Source organism: Tursiops truncatus, chromosome 11 (genome assembly GCF_011762595.2).
Source record: "Tursiops truncatus isolate mTurTru1 chromosome 11, mTurTru1.mat.Y, whole genome shotgun sequence".
Taxonomy (NCBI): Eukaryota; Metazoa; Chordata; class Mammalia; order Artiodactyla; family Delphinidae; genus Tursiops; species Tursiops truncatus.
Window position 1 is genome coordinate 10,152,729 of NC_047044.1, and position 20,166 is coordinate 10,172,894.

The 20,166-nt window shown below is 59.6% G+C and overlaps 1 protein-coding gene and 1 long non-coding RNA gene across 2 annotated transcripts in view; one reads left to right on the top strand and one right to left on the bottom strand.

The window, feature by feature from the left end:
• The window catches only part of LOC141275812 (uncharacterized), a 40,158-nt gene extending 35,287 nt beyond the window's left edge, over window positions 1-4,871 (bottom strand). Inside the window, exon 1 of the long non-coding RNA XR_012324184.1 lies at window positions 4,652-4,871. This is a non-coding gene — a long non-coding RNA (uncharacterized lncRNA). The remainder of the gene's footprint in view (window positions 1-4,651) is intronic.
• A 1,488-nt stretch (window positions 4,872-6,359) lies between these two features.
• On the top strand, window positions 6,360-18,151 carry SOX10 (SRY-box transcription factor 10). The gene is made up of 4 exons (XM_033866079.2): window positions 6,360-6,573; window positions 7,071-7,582; window positions 12,173-12,441; window positions 14,829-18,151. Exons 2-4 carry the CDS (start codon window positions 7,149-7,151, stop codon window positions 15,530-15,532), a joined length of 1,407 nt encoding a protein of 468 aa, XP_033721970.1. The 5' UTR covers window positions 6,360-6,573; window positions 7,071-7,148; the 3' UTR covers window positions 15,533-18,151.
• The last annotated feature ends 2,015 nt before the right edge of the window (window positions 18,152-20,166 follow it).

Below are 20,166 nucleotides of genomic sequence, written 5' to 3' on the forward strand. Positions count from 1 at the left end.
GTGGGCGGGGCTTGGCCTGCGGGGTTCGGGCCACACAGGGTGGCGGGGAGAGGAGACGTGGCTGCAGTTTCGGTCAAGGGCGGGGGTAAAGGGGGCATGGGGGTGGTGGAGCTCTGTGCTTGCACTGAGGGGAGTGAGTGTGGCAAGGGGGTCACCAGCATCCTTGGGGAAGGGTCAGGAATGAGGGGGAAAAGGACCCCTCCCACCCCGAGCAGGGAAGGGAGCAGAAGCGGGCGCTGACCAGAAGGTTGTTCTGGTAAGGGCAGAGGCACCGGTGTCCTCATCCAGGAGCCCTCCCCCTCTCCAAACTCCCTGCCCTCCAGGGAATTGAGGACCATGCCCTACGGGACACCCAGGCTCCTCACGGGAGCACGCCACCTTCTTCTCGACTCTTAGGAGAAAGGAAGGAGGAGAGAAAAGGACCAGAGTCAGAGGAAAGGCGTTAGGAGAAGGATAAGGAGGAAGAGGAGTTGGGGTATTTTAAACAAAGATCCATTTCTTGGGGCTTCGCTGGTGGCGCAGTGGTTAAGGATCCGCCTGCCAATGCAGGGGACACGGGTTCGAGCCCTGGTCTGGGAAGATCCCACATGCCGTGGAGCAACTAAGCCCGTGCGCCACAAGAGAAGCCACCACGATGAGAAGCCCGCGCACCGCCACGAAGAGTAGCCCCCGCTCGCCGCAACTAGAGAAAACCCGCAGGCAGCAACGAAGACCCCCCGCAGCCAAAAATAAACAAACAAACAAACAAAGATCGTTTCTTATCTGCAGCACTTAGAACTTTCAACACCCTCAAAGGCCCTGCATCTTTAAGAAGACAAAGTGGAAAGCAGTATTTCCCAAACTTACTAGACCACAGAACTGTCTCTTCAAGAGATGCCGATCAATGTCTAAGGAACACCGAGGGCCCTGAGGCAGCACCTCGGAAACACTGGGTCAGGCATTGGCCTCTTGTTTTGAAATAAAATTCACAGGCTGTTGAATCTGGAAATGCCCTCGGAGATAACCTAGCCTGCCTCTCATTTTATAGATTGGGAAACTGAGGCCTAGAGAGGGAAGAAGGCGACAGAGGCAACACAGGACCCCCACAGCCCGGCTGGGACTTGACCTCCCTCACCCCCGTTTGGCCATGGAGGACCTCGGCCGTGCCAGGGTTCTGGGTTTCCATGCAGGTCTCTCTCATCAAAGTCTGAGCTCCTCGAAGCAAGGTCTGGCCTCCAGCACCTCCCTACCCCAGCTCCTGGCTCAGTGCCCCGCACAGAGGGCACATTCACAAAAGTTCACTGCAGCGTGAGGTTTGGGGAGACACCAGGAAGGGCTTTCCGGCAGCTGGGTTCAGATGACAGGAACGAGCAGTCTCCGCTCAGGGCTTCTAAGAAGAGGGCAGAGGCCAACTGCCCTGAGGCAGCGCTGGGCACTGGCCCCGGCTTCCTTGTTCCCGGAGTGGGTGCGGTTGGGAGGGAAGGAAGACGCAGGCCCCAGGAGCTGCCTTCCTGGCGCAGGTCCTCAACCCTCAGCTTGGACCAGAAACAGGGACGGGAGAGAGCGCTTGTCAGGACAGGCCTGGAATGCTGTCCTCCCCCCTTCTCCCCCTGCCCCCCCCCCCCCCCCCCGCTGCCACCAGCACTCAGGCCCTCCACCTCCAGGAAGCCACTCCTGCCCACCCCAACCTTCCTGATCTTTCTCCCCTTGGAACTCTGATGGCAACTCCACTCAGGGAAGACTCCCTGAGGTTGTGCTGGGGCCTCGAGAGGCCGAGACCAAGAGGAAGGCGTGGCCCTGCCCTCGGGGAGCTCCCAGGAGGAAGGGGAGACGGGCCTGGATGCCCGGCTGGCTGCGCAGTGAGGAGGTGAGGCAGCTATGAAGCCATCATCCTCTCCTCCACGGGAAAGTAATACAGGAAAAGAATTCCAACCAGGGCGTGTCCTGGAGTGCGTCCCTGAAGAGAGGGCCTCTGAGCTGGGCTGCAAGCAGTGACGACGGGGAGGGGAAACGCAGAGCAAGTGCAAAGGCCTGGGGGGCGGTGGGGGGCCGTGCCTGGGGTCCAGAGGCAGTAGGGCAGCATATGATCAGAGGCTGGGCTACGAGGGAAACTGCGGGCACCAGGCCGCGCCCTCCCATCATTAGCTGGGTGAGCCCGGGCTCACCACTGAACGTCTCTGTGCCTCAGTTTCCTTCCTAGAAGGAGAATAATGACAGCACCCACCGAGAGAGTTGTTGAGACTCCAGGGACAGAGGGGCCCGGAGCTGGGCCGGCCCACAGGGGGCTGTGGAAGTGCGGGCCTTCGCTGTTGAGGGGCACAGCAGGAGAGGCCTGCCCGTGAGGAGGTTATCACGCACCGCCCTGGTCTGATGCTGGGATTCGACAGGCAGATTACAAACTCCTGAGGTGAACACCTGTGCACTTGAACCGAAGTGAGCCTTCCCCACCTCTCAGTCCCTAAACTACTTCTTCTAACTAACTGCGGAGCACTTACTCCACACCAAATGTGTATGTGTGTGTGTTCTGTTCTTTTTTTTTTTAATTTCGCCTCCCTGCATGGGGTGGGATCTTAGTTCCCCAAACAGGGATCAAAGCCAGGCCCCAGCAGTGAAAGGGCCGAGTCCTAACCACTGGACCACCAGGGAATTCCCTGTGTATTCTTATTTAATTCTCCCATCCACTTGGGATACGGTGATATATAAAATCATCAACATTTTATACATGCAAAAAGCAAGTCCTGAGAGGTTAACAGCATAATCCACCCAAGGCCATCTGGATACTAGGGGCAGGATTTCCTGACTCCAAGACCAATGCTCTTTCCACCGCACCCGAACCCAGAAGAACACACCTGTCCAGAGGTGGGGGAGCTCCCACCACCCCCCGACCGTACACTCACCCAGACTAAGCTTTTGTCTCAGTCAGTATTGTACCCTTGACCCTGACCTGTGCCCCTCAGCCCTCCCCCTTTCCAATGCACAGCCCCTCCCCTGCCACACCCCACAATTCCCTGCACACCCCAGGGTCACTGCAGTTCTGGTCTCCAGCTCTGGGGTCCAGAGCCCAGCACTCTCCCCTCTCCCTGGCGATTTTGGGGCATGCAGAGGGTCACCGCCGCCGCCTCGGGGTTCCAGAGACCCCAGTGAGGGAAAGCAAGGCCTCCCAGAGAGCTTCAAAAAGGAAACATGTCTGGACCCCATGCCCAGAAATTCAGAATTAGCCAGTCTGCAGGGGATCCGGGCTTCAATGTTTCTTTAAGACTCCACAGTGACCCTAACGTGGAGCGAGACTTAGAAGCGGTACTCAAGGCGCTTGCTGGGAGCTGGTCAGAAACGGGGAGCTGGGCCCAGGCCTGAGGAACGAGTGAGGACAGCCTGGCCCACGCAGGTCTCACCCTCACAGTGCCTAGAGGTGGGAAAGTGCCTTCCCTGCTCGGCCCTGGCTCTGCTGAACAGGAGAGTTCCCCATCTCACCTTGGGGTGTTCTGAGAGGCAGGCCAGGCAAGATGGTCATCACCCCAGGGGACAGATGAGCCACTGGGACCCAGGACGGGGAGCCAAGGGTGGGCCTTCCACAAAGCAGGACCAGTGCCCCAAGAGGAGGACTCGGGGAGCTAAGGGGTTAAGGGTCACAGCGAACCGAAGCAGCTCCACCAGGCAGGGGCATCAGCGGGCTTTGGGCTTTACGTTTGACTGACAGAATTTCATTAGCTCTCCTCCTCCAGGGGCCCATCTGAGGAGTAAATCTGGGTCCAGCTTCACAGAGCCCAGGTTGGATCGCAGAAAAACCCTGATACTCCTGAAAGGCCTCTGCCCAGGGAAGGAAGCCTGAACCTCACCATTATACTCTCATGTTGGGCCCTCCCTGCTGGGGAGAGAGAACAGGCCAGAGAGTGCACCAGGCATCACACCTCACCCGGAATGGGCAGGTGGGATTCAGGGTGGGGCAAGGGGGTCACCAGCATCCTTGGGGAAGGGTCAGGAATGAGGGGGAAAAGGACCCCTCCCACCCCGAGCAGGGAAGGGAGCAGAAGCAGGCGCTGACCAGAAGGTTGTTCTGGTAAGGGCAGAGGCACCGGTGTCCTCACCCAGGAGCCCTCCCCCTCTCCAAACTCCCTGCTCTCCAGGGATGCACATGGACCCTTCACCCTCCCCTGCTGGAGAAAGCTGGGCCCCAGGGGCCTGCAACAGATGGAGGGGATCAGAGTTGCCCGCATGGTGGGCAGTGTGTTCACAGCACGGGGTACCCCACCCACGCACAGCCTTGGGCATCTCACGGCACTGTACCCCTGCCCCCCTGCAGGCCCACCTGCCTCATCCAGCACCTCTCAGCAGAGAGCCCACATAGCACTGTGGAAACAGGAAGAGAGGGACAGAGAGAGAGAGAGAGACAGAGGGAAGGGAAGAGAGAGGCCCCTTCTGTCCAGTGTGGCTTTTCTGCAAACCCAGAGCACCCACTGCCCCCCCACCCCCATCCTGGCACAGCTGGGCCAAGGAGGGTAGGGGAGGAGGCGGGGAGTCGAAAGGGGAGCTGTGGGACCCCACACCTGGCTTCCTACCCTCCACAGCCACCCCTCCCTGCCCCAGGCGGTCTCAGGCCGAGTCACAGACGCCACAGGCACCACACCTCCTCGAGAGGAGGAACCGAGGGGTGGAAGGATGAGCGGGGACCCACCGGGATCGAGAGATGCCACGCAGGCGGGCAGCGGGCGGGCAGCAGCGGGTGTCGGAGACTGCTGAGGGTAGCCAGACACGACCGGCTGGAGGCTCGTCCCTCTGTCCCTCTGTCCATCCAGGGCGGCTCCTCTCTGGGCGGTTCTGAGGCCAGGCGGGCGCTGTTAAAAAGCTTTTTATGTGTGTGTGTGTTAATCACATGATTGCCGTTCACCTGTATTTCGAACAAAGACAGCTCACTGTTTCAAGGCCCCGAACAAGAGTCTGGGCACAGGGAAGAGAAGGGAGGCGGGGGGGGGGGGGGGGGGGGGAACGGGGGGGGAGGAGGGTTGGCAGCGCCGGGGGTGGCGTCGAGGAAAACTGGGGGGAGATTGTCCAAGGCCGGCGAGCGACAGAAAGAGAAAACCCTTATCAAACTCCTAATTCACTGGGCTCCGAGGGCCCAGACACACTGGCCCGATTGTCTGGCTGGTTGTGTGTGTGCGAGCGTGTGTGTGTGTGTGTGTGTTCCAGTGTCCGCTCCTCCCACCCCCAACATGCCTTCGCCTCGTGTGACTACCTCATTGTGTCCCACTACCCACCCCTCCACCCCCTTGGCCTTTCCCAAGCATGAGGCCTTGCCTAGGCCCCCTTCCCAGCCCCACTCCACACAGGACTCCCTTGGGGTGGGCCTGGGGCCTCGCCCAGCTGCTGAGGAGCTCAGAGCCATCCATGGTCGCCAGTGCGGCCCAGGCTCCATCTGTCCTCCACACACACCCTCACCTCTGCCTCAACACCCACCTTCTGAGAAGAGAGAGGGGCTGAGATCTGTGGAGGAGAGGCCTGGGGAAGCCTGAGATGATGAGCAGGACAGAAAAATGGAGGGGTCACCCTGCTGGGGACGGGGCTGAGGGGAGAAGGGAGCAGAGAGGAGGAAGAGAGAGGCAGGGCAACTCCCCACTCTTTCTCGGGGTGTGGGGGGGACATCATGATAACCAGGATTGAGACTCACCCTACCAGGATGGAGGGAGTTGGGTGCCAGGAAGTGGGGCCCCAGAAGCCTTTCAGACCTACTTGGAGAGGGACCCCAGCCCAGCTCACGCCCAGCCTCCTGCACGTTAGTCCTGTCCCTCTACCTTGCGGTGCTGGGTGTCCAGTGAGAGGGGACCAGGGGTCAAGCTGGGGCATCTGCACTAGGCAGGGGGTGCGCAGCTTCTCCCCGCCTCACCAGGTATGGACTGCAATCTTCCTCTCTTTCTGTTTAAGGTGAGAAAGAGAGGGCAGCCCGGGTGCGGGCAGGAGGTGGGGTGAGACAGGCTGGCACTCAACGAGAGGTCTTAGGTGAAGCGACACAGGCCAGCGCCCCACATGTGACAGAGGCTTCACCTGCCTTCTCCTCATTCCTCCCCAATCCTCTGCCAACTGCCCATCCCTCCACCTGAGGCAGAGGTGGGGGGTCCCAGTTGAGCCCAATTTTCCTTCAAGCTACAGGTTGTGACCCTGCCCACCTTCATCCATTGGCTTTCCTGGCCTGACCACCCCACTCCTACACCTCCCAGGATGGGCCTGGGGCAGCAGCGCAGGGAGCGGGCGTGTGGGGGGGCTGGCGGAGGAGCCCTGAGTGTTGGGGATGAAGGAAAGCGCTGGAGGCTCCACCTTCTGCCCTTCCCTCCCTCCCCTCCCCCTCCCCCTCTCCCCCTCCTTCCTTCCCCAGCCCTCGGCAGCAGCTCAGCGCTCAGTCAGTCTCAGGCTGTCCGGCCAGGGTGGTTGGTGGTGAGGATTCAGGCTCCGTCCTGACAAGGCCGTGGCCTGAAGCTCAGGGCCCCCAGCCCCTCCCTCCCAGCCCACCAGCGTCCCCCACCCAGCCCCGAGCTGGACCGCACACCTTGGGACACGGTTTTCCACTTCCTAAGGACGAGCCCCAGACTGGAGGAGAGGTCCGAGGTGAGTAAGTGCGCAGCCCGCTCCTCCCTTCCGGGGCCCAGGCCTGGGACCCTGCGGTGGGGCGTGGGGTGGCGAGAGGCTGACACCCGCATCTGCCCCCCACCCAGCTCCTCCAGGCACCGTCGGGGCAGGCGGAAGGGAAGAAGGAAAGGTGAGAGAAAAGGTGGGAAATTCCAGGAGCCAGGATTAGAGCAGAATAAAGAGTCCGTTTTTCTTCCTTTCCATCAACAAACCTCCACCCAAGAGGAGGTTTTAAAAAAAAAAAACCCAAACCCACCCACACCAAGAGACGGTTGGGACCAGGTGGCGGGGAGACACGGAGGCGGGAGCTAGGAGGCCGAGCCAGGGTCTAGCATGTGCGCGGGGCCCAGGGTCTGTGGTGGGTTTAGGGGGAGCCGGGCAGACGCCACCTCGGGGCCGTGCCTGCATCGCGTCCCGCGCCGCGACGCCGTCGGGGCTGCGCGCACTCCTCCCATCGCACCCGCCTTCCCGTCCAGGTGGGCGTTGGACTCTTTGCGAGGACCCCGGCGGCGGGCCCCGGGGAGGCGGCCGAGGCGGCGGCGGCCGGGGGCGACATGGCGGAGGAGCAGGACCTGTCCGAGGTGGAGCTGAGCCCCGTGGGCTCCGAGGAGCCGCGCTGCCTGTCCCCGGGGAGCGCGCCCTCTCTGGGGCCCGACGGCGGCGGTGGAGGCGGCGGATCGGGCCTGCGAGCCAGCCCGGGGCCCGGCGAGCTGGGCAAGGTCAAGAAGGAGCAGCAGGACGGCGAGGCGGACGATGACAAGTTCCCCGTGTGCATCCGCGAGGCCGTCAGCCAGGTGCTCAGCGGCTACGACTGGACGCTGGTGCCCATGCCCGTGCGCGTCAACGGCGCCAGCAAGAGCAAACCGCACGTCAAGCGGCCCATGAACGCCTTCATGGTGTGGGCGCAGGCAGCGCGCAGGAAGCTGGCGGACCAGTACCCGCACCTGCACAACGCCGAGCTCAGCAAGACGCTGGGCAAGCTCTGGAGGTGAGCGCCCCCGACCCGCCTCCGGGGAGCTCCCGCGGGCCCCCTACCTGCGGGTGGATTCGGGCTAGACGGGCACTGCCTGAGCCTTTCTCCTGGGGCAGCCACCGCCTTGATGGTGGGACTGGAAGGCCAGCTGGGTGCATCGGACCCGCCCTTCCCCCAGTACCCCTTTGTGGTTGCGCTCGCTCGGATCTCCAGCGGCCTAGGCCCGGCTCCCCAGCCGGGGCAGCGGGCTGGAAGGCGCCCCCTCGCGGTTGGAATTCTGTCGGTGGCAGGCGCTCGGGCCTGGGTTTCTTGGGGCGAGAGTGAAGGCGGAAGGGAGGGAAGGCTGGTGGAGGACTCCACACCACGGGGCTCCACTAACCCCTTCCACAGGCAAGCCACTCAAGGGTGCCACTGCCGCCGGTCAGGGGGATTCGGGGGAAACGCTTGGGAAGGAACTGAAGGCCAGGCTGGAGAGGCAGGGAAACTGAGGCAGCCAGGTGGAGGGCTGGGGGAGTGAGATGGGGTGGGGTGGGGGGGTGCAGACAAGGAATTCAGATCCGGGTCTTTGAAAGGGTGAGGGATGGAGAACTGCTGAGGGCAACTCGGCCACTGCAGGATCTTGTCCTACCCCAGCTGCCTTCTCTGTGCCCTTCTGACCACCCTTCCTTCAGGCCGGGGGCTTCTTCTTCCCCCAGGGAAGGGGACACATGGAAAGAAGCCTGCCCCTCCCACCCGGCCCCAGAGCTGCCAGGCCCGACTCTTCCCCTCCCTCCCTCTCCCAGTCCAGGCGCCATCTTCTTTTCCAGGGCCCCACCCAGCAGTAACCTCCTACTCCTCCAGCCCTAGACCGGAGAGCCCTGGCCAGGAGGAAACGTTGGTGCCTTGCCTACCCAGGGTCCCTCAGAGTTCCAGGTTCTCTGGAAGCAGCCCAAACCTCTGGGAAAAACAGCCCTCGAGGAGGCAGGCGGCCTCACCTCAGGTCTGGGGCTTAGGCTGGCCCCTTGGGAATATGTTGTTGACCAGGGCAACCCCGCCCCCCAAGAAGTCCTGGGCAGCTCAGATCGAGAGCAAGGGCTCCAGAAGATGTGCGTCTGCAGAGGTTACCTGATTCCCCACTGGACTGCCCAAGAGATAGGCCCAGAGAGGCACAGGGACCACCAAGGCCACGTAACAGCTTGGGGCAGAGCCAGGGCCAGAACCGAGGTCTCCTGGCTCTTCGTCCAGTGGTCTTCCCACACACCATCCTTGGTGACAGAAGTGGGTCACGCCTGCACTCTAAGACACGGTCAGGAGCTAGGGAGGGTGAGGGCAGAGGAGAGCAGGAGCGAGGAGCCTCTGAGCTGCAGAAAGTTTGGGCTTTGTCAGAGGGGCCTGCCACCCTCCTGCCGCTGCCCTCCCCCTGCCGGCCCCAGCACAGTGCAGATTGGCCTAGAAGGCCAAAGGCTTAAGGTGGTGGAAGGCGCGGGAGGGCCCCCAAGAGACCTAGAGGAATTCCCATCCAGCCCCCTGGCCCCGTCCTTGGCCATGTGTCTGCTAAAGGCCTGGTGCTCCTTCCCGTCCCGCTCTCAGCGCTCTGCTCACCCCAGCAGGCGCTGGGCTCAGTGGCCAACCTGCTGCATGGACTCAGAGGGTCTAACCCTGCCCAGGAGCAGAGGTCAAAGCTAGCTCCTCTGCCCAAGGTCCATCGCACTGTGGCAGGGCTCAGCCAGGCCAGTACCCTTGGTGCCATGGGACAGAGAAGAGCAAGTGAGAGACGGACAACCAGGAGGGAGACAGGCAGACAAAACAGGCCCTGGGACCACGAGCAGACCACAGTGAGGGCATCAAAGCAAGGATGGACACCCTGCTTCTCCCCCATGCCATTGCCAAGGATTTAAAATTGGACCCTCCAACGTCCCTGTCTGTCCCTGTTCCCTTAGCCCAGGCATGGGCTACCTCAGAAGGACTTGTTCCTGGCCGCCACTCAAGTTGTGCGCACAGGGGCCCAGGGTGCCCCCCAGGGGCCAACCTGGGGTGGGGCAATCAGGAAAGTAGGCACTGCTTACTCAGGACCCAACCCCAGACAATGGCAAGGATCAAAGGCTACGCCAACAGGGGGCGGGCTACCTAGAGCCTGGGTGGGGGCCCCAGGAGACATCTGTATATGCACTGGGCTGGCCAGTCTCTCCAGGGGCTCCTCCTGAAATCCCCCCCACCCCCGGCCCAGGCTCATGACTCCCAGGCTGTCAGGAAGGGGTATGGTTATCTGGGCAGAACTGGAAATCAGGGGCCCTATACCTGAGAAGAGAAAGACATGCATACAGACTGTGTGGGGTGCTGGAAGGGGGTTGGGGTCAGACACACCAGCGTCCGGGTCCTGGCTCCTAAATGGCTGGGGGAGCGCCGACGGTCACGCTAACCTTCGGTGCCCGCCTGGGAAAGGACTGTTAGATGTTGTTCACGTGGTGCTGGGGGTATACAGGTTGGCCTGCCTGGAGAGAATAGTGACAGCAGGCTGGAGCCTCTCCCAACTCCCAGGTCCCTTCCCTGACAGGAGCAGGTGAAGTGGCAGCCAGTGCCCCACCGTGGAAGCCCCCCACATGGGGTTCCAGTTTGGGTGGGGAACCAGCCTAGCCCCTCCCCATCCCTATTCCAGACCTCGGAGACCCAGAGATGAAGCGAAGTGCAGATAGCATGAGGTTTGTAGTTAGAGCTGTGGTGACAGGGCTGGCGCTGGAGGCAAGATGAAGTTTGGGATTGGGTTTACGTGGTGGGGCAGGGCGGGTCTGGGGTCAGGAGAGAGCCTGAAAAGAGCCAAGATTGAAGGTCTGGGTGCGGCTGGGTGGTTTGGGGGTGAGGTTAGCATTGGGCTAAAGCTGGCCATCCCCCCACCCCGCCCCCGGGCTAGATTTCTATCGAGGTTAGGGTACTGCTGGGAACTAGCATGGGAGGTGCCAATGGGATGCAGTGTTGGAATCTTCCCTCTCTTCTGGCCTGTGCCCTGGCTCCGTGCCCCCTGCCATTTTCTTGCTGATTCACATCCGGTTGCCAGCTGGACAGAGGGCACAGGGAAGGTTTGGGGTGGAAGAGGGAGTGCAGTGTCCCCAGACATCCTGGGAGCCTCTGTGCCGGGGCCACAGCTGGCTGAGCGCCCTCACATGCAGCTTCTCCCCTCACCACACACACACCGTTGGGCCTGCCCCACCGACTCCCCTAGGCTGGCTGGGGTTGGGGGGTGGGCCAGCTGGGGTGAAAAAGGCCGCATCCCACTCCCTCACTCCTGAGGCCTTGGTCTGGGGTCTCCATCCCATCACTCAGCTAGAGGGACCCTTGGAAAGTGAAAGTTGCACTAGGGCTGGGCCGGGTGGCCTAGGGGGAGGGCAGCCAGGGGAGGCTAAGCTGCAGAGGAATGCCGCTGCCCGCTAGGAGGTGCCTGGTATGACCACCCCCTCCCATCCTGGGCAGGGAGGGCTCAGCCTTCTGCTGACTGGGTGAAGAGGGCGCCCACTGTGGGGGGGGGGCGGGCAGCTGGAGAGAGAGGCCCTTTGGGCCAAAGGACAGAGCTGCTCCCACAGAGTGCCTTATGTCTCGGAGTCTGAGTGTGTGTTCTTTCCCCTGAGCCCCTCTTTGAGGTACCCCATCCTGCCCTCCTCACCCTGAGCAGCCAAGCCCTGAACTCCCCCTGCCCCAGCCCTGGCCTGAGGCTGGAGTACCCCTGCTTGAAGTGGGCAGGGGTACTGTCTTCAGGGGCTGCCTTCCATTGGCTGGGCTTGGACTGGGGAGGAGGTCTGTCTGCCCCTGTCCAGGGTCTCAGAAGAGAGTCTAGCTTCCTTTACCCTCTGTCACCCCCCTGGACAAGGAGATCTGATCTCCCCCAGGAGGCAGTGGCTCCTACATAGTAAGGGACACTCACATCCTGCCCCCTAGGCCCCACCACACTGGGATTCACAAAAATCCAGATTCTAGAGTTGAGGGGTTCCACGCCAGGTCCTCCTGTCCACCCACCCCACAAGCAGCATTAGAATTGCACCTGTTACTCAAGGTGCCAGTCCCCCATCCCCAGGTCTCGTGCACAGCCCTTCACAGCCATTATCTTGGCCAATCCCACACCTGGTGAAGTAGGTATTATCATCCCCGTTTTATAGGTGAAGAAACTAAGGCTCAGAGAAGTGACTTGCCCACGGTCACTCAGCTAGTAAGTAGCAGACACTGGACTCTTCCCCCTCACCATGCTGCTTCTGTTTGCACACCTCCAGTCCCAGGGAGCTCACCCCCTAACGAGGCAGCCAGCTCCACTTGCAGACAGCTTTGATGACGAGAAACATTTTCTCTTCCTCGAACTGAAGGAAGCTCTATGCCTCTTGTAAGCTCTATTCTAACTCCATGCTCAGGGGCTGCCAGGAGCAGCAGGCTGATTCCTCTCTCACACTCCAGCCCCCGAGAGATTTGGGGCAGCGATCACTGCCCCCTGAGGCTGTGGTGCCTTGGGCTCACATCCTCCAGTCCATAAATCAAACGGCACAGCCCCCTGCCCGCTGGGCTCCCCATCCCGGGGCCTCATTTCTTCTAGGGCAGACACTTATGATGTCTCCCCCTCTGCTGCCTCCCCCAACCACCCCACCCCAGGCTGCTGAATGAGAGTGACAAGCGCCCCTTCATTGAGGAGGCCGAGCGGCTCCGGATGCAGCACAAGAAGGATCACCCAGATTACAAGTACCAGCCGCGGAGGCGGAAGAACGGGAAGGCGGCCCAGGGAGAGTCAGAGTGCCCAGGCGGGGAGGCCGAGCAGGGCAGTGCTGCTGCCATCCAGGCCCACTACAAGAGCGCCCACCTGGACCACCGGCACCCGGGCGAGGGCTCCCCGATGTCAGATGGAAACCCTGAGCACCCCTCGGGTGAGCACGGAGCTGGGAGCTTGGGTTGGGGGAGGCTGGGCGGTGGGGAGAGGCAAAGGCTGGCTGGCTTGAGACCCGAGGCTCTGGGAAGGGCTGGCCCGACTGGGTGGTTGCCCAGCTAGGGTGCAGGGGCCCAGAGGGAGCTCAGTGGGGACTCAGGTGTCAGGCGAGGCGGCTGGGCAAGAGGGCTCTGACCAGGACTGATAGAAGGGGCACTGCTTTGGGGTGAAGAGACCAGTTAAGGAGGCCATGGAGGCCAGTGGGGGAGTTACACCAAAGAAAAGTGGGACAGGACGATTTTGAGAAATGGGAGAGCAGATGAAGGGGAGATCACTGCCTCCTTCCCACCTCCCAGTCTGATGGGGGAGACACGGCATGTGACATTGAGCACGTGCCATGGATGAGCCAGACACAGGGTATCTATCCTGTTTCCTTCTCATGAATGATGACAGCAGCTAACATTAACTGAGTACCTACTGTGTGCCAGGCACACATGCAATCACTCTAAGCTGTGACAAGGCGGTCACACTGCCTGGGGTCAGACCTCAGCTCTGGCAAATCACTCTCATTTTACAGAGAGAAAACTCTACAGAAAACTGAGAGTAACTTGCCGTACAGCTGAGGTCTAAGCCCAGGTGGTCTGGCTCCCGGGCCTCTGCCCCACCACAGCTGCCTCACTTGTGTTCGTAGCATACAGAACACCGTGCTTGGGGTCAGGCACGTTGGCAAGTCTCAGTGAGCAGAGCTCTGCCTTCAGAAGACACGCTCCGAGTACTCCTTTGTGCCAGACCTGGAAGCAGACACCAGGCATACAAACGAGAAGCCACGGTCCCTGGCCTCAGGAGCCCACTCTAGAGGGATGGAAACAACTGAATTAAGTACAGGATGAAACAAGTGCACACAAAGCCCATGAGGGGGCATGACCTCTAGGGAGGAGGCATCGACCTGTCCACCCAGTCGGTCTCCAGAGATACCCAGCTACCCACCAGACTCTGGTCAAGGAAAGCTTCCAGAAGGAGGCCATGTCTGAGATGCTTGCTATCACCTTTGTTTTACTAATAAGGAAAGTGATGAGAAGATAGGGGGTCTGCCCAGGGTCACACAGTAAGTGGCAGAGCCAGGATTCAAACTCAAAGTCTAGACACTCTGGCCAGCACAGGACTCAGCATTGCCTCTGGTCTGATGGAGGTACAGGCCTGCCCTCGAGGAGCGTCTGGTTTCCGAGACCATGAACATGTTCTCTCTCCGATGGGATCCTCAATCCAGCCATTCCGCCCTCACACTCCTTTGGAGATTCAGGGACACAGACACACCAGAAGACCTTGGACCTTGTACAGAACAACCAGTTCACTATATTACTGTAGGCCTGGGCTTTCTCTTCCCCTTCAACAGCTCAGCTACTCCTCCTCAGTGAGACCTTCCCCACGTCCCCAGGGCAGGGTGAGCAGCTTCCTGCGCTGGTCCCCTGAGCCCTTCACACATCCCCTCATCACAGCACTTCGGATGCTGCCCTCTAGCCATGTGTGGGTCCCTGGATCTCCCCCAAGACTAGGAGCTGTGCAGACAAGGACCCATTTGATTTACATTTGTATCCCCTACGCCTGGCACAGTGCCTGGCACTTAGCAGTGCCCCCTAAGTGTTTGCTGAATGAATGTGTGAATGAGCAAATGGACAGACAAAGGAACGGGGTAGAGCAGGTCACTTATCTCATTGCTCTCCTGAACAGGCAGGGAGAAAGCTGGAGGAACAATGGGACAGCGCGGTGTGTGATGGGAGCTGAGAGCATGGTCGGGGGCACTGGGTCACAGGGAAGGTTTCCTTGAATAAGGGGCACTTGAGGTGGCCTTGGGAGGAAGGAGTGGGTTGGAGGTGACACATCGCTGTTCAGGGCCCAGGGCTGGAGGAGGCCCAGGCAAGCCAGCAAAAGCGATGAGGGCGGGAGAGGTCAGCAGAGGGAGCGGCCAGCAGAGGCTGAGTGTGCTTAAGAGAGAACAGGCGAGCCCAGACCCACAGGCCAGACCCCATCGGGCTCAACAGTTAAGGAACAATGGGAGCAGGCAGGGAAGCCGACTTCAGCTGGTGTGAGGAAGGGCTTTGCAGAATGAAGCAGGCTTCTCCAGGAGGTGGGTGACGCGGGAGTCCTATTTTGGTAGGAGACAGGACTCATTCCTAAGATTGGAGCACTTCATAAATAACTGGAGATCAACCCAAGATCATTACATAATTACATGCCACCTCGGGCTGCCCAAACGTGTAAAACTTGCAGGGTCACGCAGTGATCAGTCCTCAGCCTCTGGAGGCATCTTGTCTGAAAGTGAACCATCAGAATCCAGCAGCCTCTGACCTCGGTTCCTGCTTCCTTTCTCTCTGTCTCCCTCCCCTGCAGGCCAGAGCCATGGCCCGCCCACCCCTCCGACCACCCCAAAGACAGAGCTGCAGTCGGGCAAGGCAGACCCCAAGCGGGATGGGCGCTCCATGGGGGAGGGCGGGAAGCCTCACATCGACTTCGGCAACGTGGACATCGGTGAGATCAGCCACGAGGTAATGTCCAACATGGAGACCTTTGATGTGGCTGAGTTGGACCAGTACCTGCCGCCCAACGGGCACCCGGGCCATGTGGGCAGCTACTCGGCAGCTGGCTACGGGCTGGGCAGCGCCCTGGCTGTGGCCAGTGGACACTCTGCCTGGATCTCCAAGCCTCCAGGTGTGGCTCTGCCCACGGTCTCGCCACCTGGTGTGGATGCCAAAGCCCAGGTGAAGACGGAGACCGCGGGGCCCCAGGGGCCCCCGCACTACACTGACCAGCCGTCCACCTCGCAGATCGCCTACACCTCCCTCAGTCTGCCCCACTATGGCTCCGCCTTCCCCTCCATCTCCCGCCCCCAGTTTGACTACTCTGACCATCAGCCCTCAGGACCCTATTATGGCCATTCAGGCCAGACCTCTGGCCTCTACTCGGCCTTCTCCTACATGGGGCCCTCACAGCGGCCCCTCTACACGGCCATCTCTGACCCCAGCCCCTCAGGGCCCCAGTCCCACAGCCCCACACACTGGGAGCAGCCAGTATATACGACGCTGTCCCGGCCTTAAGGAAGGCCCTGTCACCACCACCCTCGCCCTGCCCCTTCCCCCAGCCCTCGCGCCCTGTTCCTCGCCCATCTCAGGCCCGGTGGCGGCTGTGGAGGCAGCTGCAGAGGCTGACAGCTGAGGGAAGGCCTTCTGTCTGGCCCACTGCCTTTGATGACCCCACCCCGTCCTATCCAGACTCCAGCCCAGGCACAGCCCTGGGCTACTCGGCTGGGCAGAGGAGAAGGAGGTTGCTTGTTGCCCCAGACTGAAAAACGAGGGGCTGCACCTTGCCCCCAGGAATGACCCTCGATCCCAGGATCTGAGCAGGCCCCGCTCACCCTCCTCTGGGAGGAGGGGAAGCATCCAGGGTCAGATGGGAATTGGAGGCCTTGCCACTCCTGTGCCCATGTTTCCTCTTTCGTGGGCAATAAGGGGACTGACATAACCCGTGCCACCTGCGCCACGTGCCTAAGAGCAAGGCCAGCCAGAGGCCTGCGTCAGCGCCTGCAGCAGGCTCCGTCTGCCCCGCAGGGGCCGAGGACAGTTCTGAATAGCCTCGAGGGAGAGGGGGTGGGGGGGAGCTCAGAGGGAGGTCTCCTCAACCCTTCAGTGCCCCCTCCCCTCCTGAACACAGGAAGGGATTGGCACAGAGGCCCCCAGATCCAATTTCATGCCAGTAACCTCATTCTTTGTCTAATGGAGAAAGAGGACCCAGGTCCTACTCCACTACAAGCTCCCAGATCTTGAGGCACATCCCAGGAGATGAGGAGGCAGGGACCCCAGGATTCGGAGACAATTCACAGAGCCTTCCTCCCGGCTCCCCGCCAACTCCCTCTCCCCTCACCAGGCTCTGTGGCCCCTGCTCTGTCAGCCCCAACTCCTTGGGCTTCCCAGAGTTATAGGCTGCTCAGGCCCAAACCCTCGGCTCCAGGGGGAGACCCAGGGCCCAGCACCCAGGTTGCTGGCAGCAGGCTGAAGACACTAAACTCCTGACATGTACATTCTGCCCTGGCCTTTTGCCCTTTGCCTCCCAATGGTATTTGAATAAAGTATGTAGCTCTGTTCTGCCCCTATCTTCCTGTTCTGCAGCCCCCCAATCCACATGTAACTCATTACTGCCCCCCTCTTATTTATCTCAGTAGCTCCCTCTCCCCCTTCCCCTCTGCTAGGTACTCTAGCCCCTATTAACTCTGCATTAAGCATTCTACCTAATAAAATTAAAGGTTCCGGTTACCTGCTTGGTGGGCCTGACCTGGCCTGTCTCTTGGTCTCTTATCCCTGTACCTGTGCTTTTTCAAACACTTTCTGAAAGAAGCTAGGGGTAGAATGCAAAGAACAGACAATCCAAAGGTCTCCTCTCTCCCAGTGCAGCAGGTTAGGACAACTGGCATCACAGTGGGGTCAGTGTGTGCTCAGAACTGAGGCCTCAGATGCGAGCTCTGCCCCCAGCCCAGCTGTGCCCACACTGCAGGTGGGCCACTTGCTGACCCAGCTGGAACTCAGCGAGAGCGCCTTGCAAGCAGCCCTTTCTCGCCCAGCGGAGAGGGGCCTTGCACAGAATTCAAGGAACAAGTATTTGAAAGGGAGATCAGGCCTCATGTCTTGCTGTCTGCAGTCAGCAGGCCTGGTCCTTTAGGATGGGTGGATGGGCTTTCTCTCACTGTGCCCTCCACTTGCCACCTCCCCCAATAACACACACAGGCGCGCGCGCATGCGCGCGCGCACACACACACACACACACACACACACACAACTTGTCCAACACCAGGATCTAGCCGAGTCCTCGTAGCAGGTGCCTGTGTCTACGTGTAAACCAGGATGGCAGACATGCCATCTAATCCTTCAGGGTTTCCTCCCCAAAAGCTCTTTCCTCAACGGAATTCCAACCTGCACTCTGGCGCCAGGAGCTCCTCCATCACAGGGACAGGGAAATCTCTTCCCCTCTTCCCCGTGCTCCATTGATAGACACCTCCAATGGTTGGAAGTCCTTCCTTACACTCAGCTCATAGTAACAGTAATAGCTACCATGTACTGGGTGCTCCCTGGCCAAGTGCTTTATATCCTTCAGGCCTATGAGGGAGTGGGTCCAGTCGTTATCCCCATTTCCCAGATGGGGACCTGACACTGCGAGGTGGGTGCTGAGAAGCGCTCATGCAGATTTTGAAGCCAGCTGACTCCAAAGCTTGCGCCCTTAACCATCTCTTCCACCTGCCCTACTTCCGCTTGTAATCTAAAGTGATGATGCTTTCACGGCTCCAGGCCAGCATCCCCAGATCTTGCATCTATTTCTTCTGTCTGTGGGCTCCAGCCCCTCACCTCCTAGTCAGGACCTTGGGCGGGGTAGGGGGCACCAAGAACTAGCCCAGTCCTCCCGAGTGGCCAGACTGCCATCTGGAAGCTATGTCACGCAAGCTCTTCAGGCCACTTCGCCAAAACCGCTGGCTCCCATGAAGCGGAGTGGTAACTACAAACCCCTGCTCTTGTAGATAAAACCTGCGGCCAAGTCAGACCACCTGTATACAAGTGGTTTTCTAGTGTTTTGTTGATGTTGTGTGTTGTAGATAAATGCAGGATTTTATATTGATCTTTAACAGATTTCATCTTGTTGCATCTGACCATTTCCCCACCTATATTAAATCCTTCAGAATTCTGAATCCAACTTATAGTTTTCCTGAGCTTTATGTCTGAAACTTGAATATCCTCATTCAGGTCACTAATGAAAAAAGGTTGGAATGAAGAGGGACATGCCCTGTGTACACCACTAAAAACCTCTCCATCCATTGTTAACTATACTCTTAGGGAAAAGACTGTCCAATCAATTCTGAATCTAATTTTATCACCTTGAAGTACACGCTTCTCCATCACAGCTGCACAGAAAGACTGCCTGATGCCTCGTTAAAATCAAGGTTCACTGTACCTGTGGCATTCTTCCAACCTACCAGACCAGTAACCATTGAAAACAGAAAATTTGGTTCACTTGGTGATATTCTTAGAAACCCTATGCTAGCTCCAGGATCCTTTTATTATCCAAGTGTTTTCAAATATGCAATAGCCTATTCTAGAATTTTGTTAGGGATCAATCAGTACCAACCTTATGTGCTCATAATTCTTACAACCCACCCTTTCCCTCTACTGACAAGCAGGACATTAGTCCATTTCTGGTCTGTTCAGTATTTCCAGTCTTCTCCTGTGCTCAGTGGGATTGTGGACGTGGAGCTGGCAGGGCAGGTGGGAGGGGCTACATCAAGAAGATGAAATCACCACCTCCAGGACCTCGTGAGGCTCACTGGAAAGTCACTGGGGATACGGGAGAAGGGGAAATGGCCCAAAAGAACAAATAACCCGACAGAAGTCGGGAGACCTAGCTTGTGCTCATGCCTCAGACCTGAGCTTCTGGATGAGCTCAGGCCTCAGTAGCGGCTCCACATGTAAACAGAGAAGGGGCAGGTGTATCGGGAGAGGGCTGAGGGGACCATGCCCTGGCCTGGCCAGCTGAGCTGGAAGGGGCTGACTCCGTGAAAGAGCAGCAGAATGGGAAGGGGGAAATGGGAGGAAAAACACCCCTCTCTCCAACTCCTCTACACCCTATCCCCTAAGGGTTAACCCCCTCCCTCTCCCAGCCGCTTCTCTCCTCCTCCACCCAAGCCCCATCTCCCTTTAATCACATCTGATACTGAGCGGTCCAGCAGGAACAAAGAGACCATTTAGAGAAACGGGGCCAAGAAAGTGACCCCCGCACTCTGGGGCGGCCGCCTGGATGCCAGCACAAAGGCGGCATTTCAGAGCTGAAATTTCAGCACCCAACTTGATTAAAGGATTCCACAGGCTTGGAGGAGGGTGGAAGGGGGTGCGAAGTCCACTGCTCCCCCAAATTAACCCTTCTCCAGAGCAGCAAACACCCCTCCCGCTCCTGGGGATGCTCATCACTCCCACCCTGTCCAGGGGGCACCCACACCCAGGGTCCCTGCCTCTTGCAGAGGTCAGGCAAGCTCCTCCTCTTCGTGGAAGGGGAGCTGGCAGCAGAAGGGAGGTCAAGGCTGGAATATTCAGGAAGCCCGTTTTCCCTTCTATCCCTGTTGGTGTCAGTATACACCCTCTCCCTGTCATTTGTTCCCCCCACCCGCCAACCCCGAGAAAGGGAGGAACCAGCATGATTGATTGGGTAAGCAGAGTGAAGAGAACAGGACCCATTAGAACCTAGGGCAGAGAAAGGGGAGCTCCAGTCCTGATTTAATGTCACGCCTTGAACCCAGAAGCCCTGCTCCCCTGCCCACCATCATCCCAGCACCCATCCTAGTGAAGGCCTCGGAGGAGTAGGGGCCCCACACAGAAGGGGAAGGACATCTTCCAGAAGCTGGGAAGGAGAGGGTATGGGTGTGGCAGACCAGAGAGGTGGGTCATGAAGGATGGTGTGTGGGGAGTGGCCTGACGAGCGGGGATCGAGGGGGGGGCGGGGGAGGGGAGGCAGGGGTGGGCAGGTGCTCGGCCCTTGGTCCAGCTGCTGACTTGCCCGGCAGGGCTCTCTCGGGGAGGGCAGGAGATCACTGCATCCCCAAGCTTCCTGCTGGGGCACTGGCTCCTGAAAGGGGATCCAAGCCCACGATAAGAGGCTCGAGGCAGGTCCTTAGGAAACAATGGGTGGCTTGATGAGACCT

Coding starts and splice junctions, on each gene's coding strand:
- SOX10 (XM_033866079.2), top strand. CDS start 7,149: ATGGCGGAGGAGCAGGACCTGTCCGAGGTGGAGCTGAGCCCCGTGGGC. Junction 7,583..12,172: donor ACGCTGGGCAAGCTCTGGAG/GTGAGCGCCCCC, acceptor ACCCCACCCCAG/GCTGCTGAATGAGAGTGACA. Junction 12,442..14,828: donor AAACCCTGAGCACCCCTCGG/GTGAGCACGGAG, acceptor CCTCCCCTGCAG/GCCAGAGCCATGGCCCGCCC.